Here is an 8,978-nt window from a genome sequence, read left to right as displayed (position 1 = left end):
GCCAACTGTATTGGCATATATCATCATTTATAACCTAGACATAAATACATAGCTTCTTTTTATTTATGGTAAAGGTTAATTAAAGCTTCTGTAAAGGGTAAACTGTAAAAGTCACTTATTATTAGTTTAGTCTTTAGATTGCACTATTTACATTATCGGATTCCTTGAGTTATTATTACTATCATTATTAACACGGTTTAGAAACACAATTGGTGTATTGTTGAGTTTGAGCATCAACATTAAAAAAATATATATTAAAAGTACTTAAAATTAAAATTAATAGCAACAATCTTTATTTGATTAAATTTAAATAACATTCGGTCTAGCTCCCAAAAAAAAAAATTAGAGGAAACACCAAGATCCAACGACAACTAGAGAATGGAACACCATCATACATAGCCTCATGGATTGAAGCACCCTTATTTCATAGGGAAACTGGATCTGAAAGGCAACTTTGATTTTGAGCAATAGATACCTACAAAATTAATTAAGAAAGAAATGAAGATCTATTTAACAAGTGCAGCGAGGACCCTGCGAGGGGTGTTGCATGCTCTACGGCCGTGAAGGACAGCCAAATTGTCAATCAAGAGAATATCTCCTTTCTGCCAAGGAAGGTCAACAGATTCCTCCTCCAGCATTCTGAGAGCATCTTTGGCCGCATCGAGCGGCAGCGCCTCCCCGTCGGCGAATATCACGGGCTTCTTAGGGTCATCCCAGCCCATGGAGTGGTTGAACCATATACTCTTTTGTCTGCTCTTCACATACTTTACTCCTGGCACTGGCCCTATTGTTTCCTTCACTATTCCATTTTCCAACCATTCCAACTTTATGTTCAGCTTAGCAGCCCTGTACCAATAAAAACATTAATTAACTAACATTTCTCTTTAATTACAGAGTAATACTCTAAATGCTAGGTAGACAAAAAAAAAAACAGCAAGAACTTACCTTATTTAACATTAATTAATGGAAAAGTTTAGAAGGCCAACAATTTTTGTGTTTTGTGGCCAGCACTTAACCATCAAGACTATTGGATGTAATCTCACACCATTAAAAAGACTATTGATAGCCAATTGATGGTTACAAAACACAAAAATTACTGGTCCTAGCACTCCTCTTAATTAATTATCGCAACAATTAATAAATGTTAAATAAAACAAGTTATGGCCGTTTGATTTTCTTTGGTTACCAAACATTTCACTACTAAATCACTATCTTCAGTTAACTGACCTTTCTTCAGCAACTTTCTTATCATTGGTGGCGAAGGTAGATTTCCAGCCACGGCCAATAGGGGTAGGATCGTCTTCTTCCTGAGTGTGCCTAGTGTAGAACAAGCCATGCTTCTCTATGCGCTCAATGAACTCAGGGTGCTTCTCCTTCATTCTGTCATACACCACGTGGCTTAATACTATTGGTGTTTCTCCTCCCTTCTCCGGTGCCACGTCACAGTAGAAAAACAACTTCCCGGGGTACTCAGGGTACTGTCCAACCACCATAACAAAAAAACATTTAGACACGAAATACACGCTTATAAGATAAGAGAGAAAGAGGGAAGAGAGCGGACCAAGGCCATCTCGTGGTGGAAGTGGATGTTCTGCTCCGGTGGGGACTCATTGGCGGTGAACACACGGCCAATAACGTTGGTGCGGGGAGCGGCGCCACCGTGGTAGGGGAACTCCTCCCAGCCGAAGGCTTCTACGACGTCGTTGAAGTCAGAGGGGTTTTGGATCGGAAATCCTCTGAACACCACGGCACCTCTTTCCCGAATCAGAGAATCCAGGTACTCTCTGTTGCCCTTGATAGACTCCGTAAGTGACACCGTCGTTGCTGCAGGAGGAGCCACCACCGCCGGAAACCTAACTCCGTCGTAAACCTTCTGCTGTGGAACCTGGATCTCCACGAATGCCTCTGATGCCACCATCCTCGATTGATCTCACTGTTAACTCAGAAACGGTTACTATTGAAGATAGAAAATGAAAAACTATATAATATATAACGAATTTGAATAATAATACAAGACTTAGTGAGAACTCACAAATTAGACCAATTGAATGATTTGGTTTATTGTGGTCTGGTGAGTGGAGTATATGAGGTTTAGTTTATTTATAGAAGAAAGGAAATATGGTTACTAAAAGAGGAGTAATATGAGTAACAGTTTTACACTCTCATCTAGCTAGCCAGCCATCACATTCACATGGATCTAATAAAATACAATTTTGGCAATTTGACATTAATTAAGAAAACACACCAACCAAACCCCACTGTCTTCCAAAATGCAAAAATCATAATTAAGCCACCACGACCTCAACGTGTTGATATTTTGACTACAAATTAAGCTGGATTTGCACCAAAGATTATATTTTATACATTTGGACACATACATATATGTACGTCCGCTCAAGGACAATTTAGTAATATCGTTTTCAATTGAATGTGGTGGGGATGCGCTCCTATGCCGTATCTCAATTCTCAAGAGAGAGGTTTGTATTGAATACTCTTCAGATTTATTTTTATTTAAAAAAAAATATCCGTAAACAATGAAAATACTAAATAATGTGAACAATGAATATATCGAATATTCATTTTATTAGGTGTTTAGATAATTATTTTAATATTAAAATTTAAGTGAATAATTTAAAAATATAGTATATTTTAATTTAATTAATAATTACTCATATTATTCAAAAAAAAATTTCGTTACCTAACATTCTCCTTTTATATAAAATGTGGTGGTGAATTTTCCACATTATATACGTACCATCGAGCCCGAGATAACAGCTGTTGATGCATGGCCTTATAATTTTAATTTTAATAATTAAATATTTAATCATTGTAAATATACATTAAAATTAATCGTTAAAATTAGTTATTCGTATAAAATATATATTAAAAATAAAATAAATAAATACATATATTTAATAATTAATTTTAATATATAGTAATATTTTTATAAAATATAAAATATATACTAAAAATTAATTAAATTATATATATATTTATATAATAATAAATAATGACTAATTTTAATACATAAATAATATATTTTTTTATTATTAAATATTTCTGTTTGTTAAATATTAGACCAATCACTTTTTAAATAAGCATCGTACTGTTTTAATGTGAAATATTAGGTTGGTAAGATCTTGCGTGTATTAATAATAACCAGACCAAATAAGTTTCTAAATTGCTTTTAATGTATCATAAGTATGCACATTTTAGAAGGCAGTAGAACGTGATTCCCTTATTAATATTATGTTGTCAATTGTTTTGATCTGCTAGTGGATATAAAAAATTAGAATTTTGTTGTCATGCATGTTTTAAACACATGTATGTATCTAATAAAAAATTAAATTCTTTTTATTGTAAATAATCTGAACAAATAAAAAAAATCTGACAATATCGTCAAGATATTTATTAAAAAAACGAAATATCAATATCATGTGGGTTTTTATTTTCTTCCTCTTCTTGTTTAATTTCGTAATTAATTTCCCTTCTCGATATTTGTTTGTTCAACATTTTCCCTTCTTTTTTGTGTGTGTACGGTGTACCTACCTCACGTGTATTATTGTCTTTGTGCCACTACCACTAATAATACAACTTGGTTGTATTTCTATTTTCTATCGATGTCCTTAAAATTTTGGCCAGTTGCTATGTAAATAAAAGTAAAAATGATAAATTAAAGAGCTCACAAAAAAATTATTTTTTTAGGTTTTTTCTTTAAAAAAAAAAGACACATGCACCCATTTAATTAGGAAACAAAAAATTCCCTAATATTAAATAGTTTTCTAACTTTAAATATCATCTGAAGTAGGAGTGATTATAAATCGAAATTTGTTTATCTACGGTGTTTATCCAAATCAAATCTAAAAATTACGGATATAATTTCATCTATAAAGTTATTGAATCGGATCCGATCCGCATACTAATAAAATCGAATTACAAATTTTAGATAGGTATTCGTATATTTATGGATTTACAAAAAAAAATAAATAAATATTTTTTATATTTTATTTTAATTAATAATTATAATATATTGTATTATTTTATTTTTATTATTTAAAAAATATGTTTAATAATATTTTAAAAATAATTAAATATATTTTAAAAAACAAAAAATATATTTTATTAATATTTTTTAATAAAAATATATTTTTTTAAATATTTTTATATTTTACAGATATATTTAAATTTAATCTAACTCAATCTGTAAATGTATGAATCAGATAAAATTCAAAACTAAAATATATAGATATTAATTCTGATCCCATCATTTTAATACAGATCGTATCAAAATTTTAATATTTTCATTCAGATGCATGGTACACTCCTAAATTAAAGTAAGAAAATAATAATTAAAAGTTTTAAAGTTAAAAGAATACAAAAATGCCGATGGCGCAGCCTATAATTCTTTTCTTTTCATTTACTCTTCTCTTATATATATATTTTACTATTTTTCTTTTCCATATTATAATAATATTGTTGAATAAGTATATAAAAAGGGGCTAAAACTAGCAAGAGAAATCATTACCCGAGACTCCTTTTTTTCTGTGTGTATTATTTCACTTATTTATTACTGGTATTAATAGTTTTTGAACTTAACTTTTTTGGCCCTTTTAGACAAGTATCTAACATTTTTACCATTTTTTCTAAAAAAAAAAAAAATCATTTCCCAACTCCAAATCCAATACACGGTCAATAATCCAATTTAATTTTAAAAGAAAAGAAATAAAAAATAAAAAAATACCTACTGGATCTGTTTAGTGAATTTCTATGTCCAAGTTGAAGTTTATTGAAAATTGAAAATGCTGAATATTCAGATTCTCATTTTCCCCGTAACTCACATTTATCACGCCACGAGTGCCACGAGTGTAGTAGTGCTAAGAGTCAATATATTTTATAATTTATAATTATTATTATTATTTTTAATATTATAAAATTATATAATTTTTTTATAGTTAAATACTAAATTTTAATAAAAGTGATGGTTATTGAGAATTTTTTTTGCCACAGGTGCCTCCATCCACATCCACTTCTTCTATGCTTTAATCTGCTTTTAACTTGGTAGGTCGTAGCCATAAATGTTATATCCTATATCTGTATTTTTTTTAAATATTCAAATATTTAATACATATTTATATTTATAAAAATATACAATTAATAGTATAAATATAATTTTTATTTTTCCATTGTGTGAACTATATTCCGTCTGCTAAATCACATGTTCTCCCAAAGTCCCAATCATTCCGGCTACCTAACCCCTCCTACATTATTCCAGGGGTACTTCTGTAATTTTGGTTGCAATGCAATCACAATACAAATTCATAATTACAGTCACGTGCTCCTAAGCACTTGTCAACTTTAGTGTTATTCGCAGTGCAGTTTAGACAATTTTGAGATAAAAGATTCCTTGGATTCGAACATTAATTTTATCATTCGTATGGTTGGAGCTAATTCATTTGGATATTATAAACGGAGGAGTGTAATATATTGATATTATATTAATTTGATATAATTATTTTGTCGATTTTTAGTAAATTGATGGTGGTTGGATATCTAATAATTTAGGAGCAAAATTTATTCATTTTTTGTAGGTATCAGTTTTTTATAAGTGCATCAAAATACTTTTGATTAGACATTTATTTAAACAAAAAATAAATTAAAACTTATAAAAGAATAAAAGAAATAAAACAAAGTATTTCAAAAGGGAATTAACTGAAATTGAAAGAAATTACATTAAACTTTAAAGAAAGCAATAAAAAATATCTCCGACTGGGTCAAAGAACTTTGGTCATGAAAATTAGAAGTATTAAAATGTAAATTGCATTTAAAAGGTAAACATTGCTTGAAACATAAATTTATTTAAAAGATAAAGTTTACATGAAATTTAAAAAGAAAATAAAGATATGTGGAAGGAGCTCTACACATAATTGACTCGAGGCAGACTCAAAAAGTTCTTAGGATGCGAGTGTGCGTGAGTAATTTCTAAAGTAAAGTTTCAACCATTATTCCTTAAAACTTCTTAATATTTATAACCCACATCTATAACCGACCCCTAATCACACGATACTGCCTCGAACGCGGGTTCTTAGGTAACCGTTCCCTCTCTTCCTTATAAACGTTGTCCATAAATTCCTCATTTGAAGAAAACCTTTAACTTCTCGACTTAATGTAACTGCTCGATTCTTTATTCGAGCTATTATTTGATTTCTTATCCAAATGCTTGCTCAACTATGCTAGGTCGATTCAATCAGGACTTCGAATCAAATTTGGGTCGAGTAACACCTGAATAATACTTGCACATGTGCCTTTTTTTACCTTTGTTCTCACCCTAACATTTCTTCAATATCTCGAATTAATTTATCTTAATCGAAAATATTTTTCGACTAACAATAATGTTCTGATATGGATATTATATTAATTTGATATAATGTTTTGATATAGAGATTGTTAATGTCAAAAAATCGTGATTAACTATTTTTTGATAAAAAAATAAATAAAAATGAGACTAACAATTTAAAATAAGACAAAAAAATGAGGCTAATGATTTAAAGTATGATAAAAAAAAAAATTTTAAAATGAGTGAAATTGATAGTCTTAATTTCTTAAATTAATCTCAGTCATTGATCAATAATTTAACGGTTTTTTATTATTCTTCTACGTTCTCTCTTTTCATTGAAATCATCAGTAATGATTTCTTTTCAAAACTTGATCAACGATTTTTATAGACACCGTTATAAAATCTATATATATAGATTACACATCCAATTATCCAAAGTCTCATTTTGTCGTATTACACAATTTTTTTTATCTTATTTATATATTATTATTTAATAAATATTTTATAAATTTAAAAAAAATATTTTAATTAATTTATAATTTTATTTATATTGTTAGGTTATTGTTTGTTTTTTAATATTCTATTAAATTTTGTTATGTATATTTAATTTTTTTCTATTTACAAAATCTCAACATCCATCCCATGAATCAAATTGAATTAAACTTTGTAAAGAAAATCATCCAATCCAACCATACATTAATTAATTAGATTTGTGTAATGCAACGAAATGAGATTTTGGATGTGTAATTCATATATATGGATTTTATAACTGTGTTCACATAAATCGTTGACTATGTTTTTAAAAAAAAATTGTTACTGACGATTTCAATGAAAAGAAAGAAAGTGGAAGAATAATCAAGAACCATTGGATAATTGATTAATAGCTGAGATCAATTTAAAAAATTAAGACTATCAATTTCACTCATTTTTAAAAAAATTTTATCCTACTTTAAATTGTTAGTCTCATTTTTATTTATTTTTTATTTATTTCTAAAATCGATTAATCACGATTTTTTATAATATTAACAATCTTCATAGCAGTGTATTATACTAAACTAATATTTTTTTGGTGACATACTAAACTAATATAATATAAATATATTACACTCCTCCATTTATAATATCAAAAAAATTAACCTAAAAGATACAAGATAATTAAATATATATTTTTTATACAAGAGAAAGAAAAGAAAAGAGTGGATACTCAATCTTAATCAAACAAACTAATTAAATAGTTTGTTTACACGATTAATTTAATTGATTGTTAGGTCATCAAATATTAAAATCAGCTAAAACCTCGCTGAATCGAACAATGGTTAGCTTAATTAGCTTCTAATAACTATTAAGTTTAATTTATGCATAACATTCTTTCATTCTTTACTTCTGGATCAACAAGCTGTTGGTGGATCTCTAACTTCAAGTGAACCTCACACAATTTTAAAAACAGAAAATAAATAAATAAAATAACTAATAAATTACGGGAGAGAGAAGAGTTTTATTCATTTTGAATGAAAGCAAACTAAGCAGGGAAAAAGAAAAAAAAATTGGGAGAAAATGACATGTTATTTTGATTCAATTAAATTGATAAATTTGTTTTATTTTTTATGAAATTTTAGTATGTTATTTTTGATATAGAGATGAATATTAGGATATAACTTGCTAGTTGTATTGTCCTTTTTTTTTTGTTTAATTTAAGATATCAATTTTGTAGAGAATTTATGTTAATCTATCAGTTTTGATAATGTATTTTGTTGATTGTTGAGATGCTCTAGTATCACTAGGAATATTGATTGTATACCTATTATGTTGATAGTGAAAAATTTTATTAGACTAAATTCCGTAAATTTTTGTCCCTTTTTTAAAGATTTTTCTACAATAAAATTCTGGTATTTTTTTTTGTGACTTTGTGCTATTATATTTACTGATAGAATTATTTTTGGTATTATCTATTTAATCGCACAAATTATAAAGAAATTATTGTTAATATTTTCGCTGTTAGACAAAGTTTTATTCAACCTCAGTTGTCCCAACATAACTTGAAAATTCATCATATACTCTTAATTCTTAACAAGTCATATACTTCAAGAAACTACTGAAAACTTTAGTCTACGATATTTAAATTTTGTAACTTTTTGTTTTTGTTGTGATGTTTTTACATTTGAATTTGTTCAAATAAAAATATAAAATATATTACTGAGTATTCAGTTACATGAATCAAAGCAAATTAAAATGGACGATCTTGATTGTTCCAATTTAACTTATTATAAGTCACAATAATCAAGTTCACATAAATAATAATAACATATAATATATTAAAGTATGTTAAAATTAAACTTAATTTATCAATTTATTTTAAACAAATTAAAAGATTCAAGTTGAATACAGCTATTAGAAATTTATAGAATTCTCAAAAGTTACAAAATAAATTACTTATTCAACTTGATAAGAATTAGTAAAGAGTAAAAGTTTCATAAAAAAAAAACAAATATATATGGGGATTGACTAAGATATTATTATTAGAACAAGAGTGCTACATATTTAAATATTTTTTTATTTAATTTTATTTAAATAGACCTAATATCAACAAAAATCACTCTTATTAAAAGAGCGTTATTACCGGCACTTCTTCTTTTTCTTCTTCTTT

General features: G+C 27.5%; 1 protein-coding gene across 2 annotated transcripts; it reads right to left on the bottom strand.

The window, feature by feature from the left end:
• Nucleotides 1-270: 270 nt before the first annotated feature.
• On the bottom strand, nt 271-2,199 carry LOC107613338 (clavaminate synthase-like protein At3g21360). 2 transcript variants are annotated; one of them, XM_016315298.3, is made up of 4 exons: nt 2,033-2,199; nt 1,562-1,933; nt 1,228-1,478; nt 271-846 (listed from the first exon to the last, which is right to left on the bottom strand). In XM_016315298.3, the coding sequence occupies exons 2-4, from the start codon at nt 1,916-1,918 to the stop codon at nt 507-509; spliced, it is 948 nt and encodes a 315-aa protein (XP_016170784.1). In that variant the 5' UTR covers nt 1,919-1,933; nt 2,033-2,199; the 3' UTR covers nt 271-506. The 2 variants fall into 2 exon arrangements, with proteins under 2 accessions (XP_016170784.1, XP_088352582.1); XM_088496456.1 differs by lacking the exon at nt 2,033-2,199 and having other exon boundaries at nt 1,562-2,021.
• Between the last annotated feature and the right edge of the window lie 6,779 nt (nt 2,200-8,978).

Source organism: Arachis ipaensis, chromosome B8 (assembly GCF_059453495.1).
Source record: "Arachis ipaensis isolate K30076 ecotype BB chromosome B8, ASM5945349v1, whole genome shotgun sequence".
Classification (NCBI taxonomy): Eukaryota; Viridiplantae; Streptophyta; class Magnoliopsida; order Fabales; family Fabaceae; genus Arachis; species Arachis ipaensis.
This window is presented reverse-complemented; position numbering and strand designations above follow the sequence as displayed.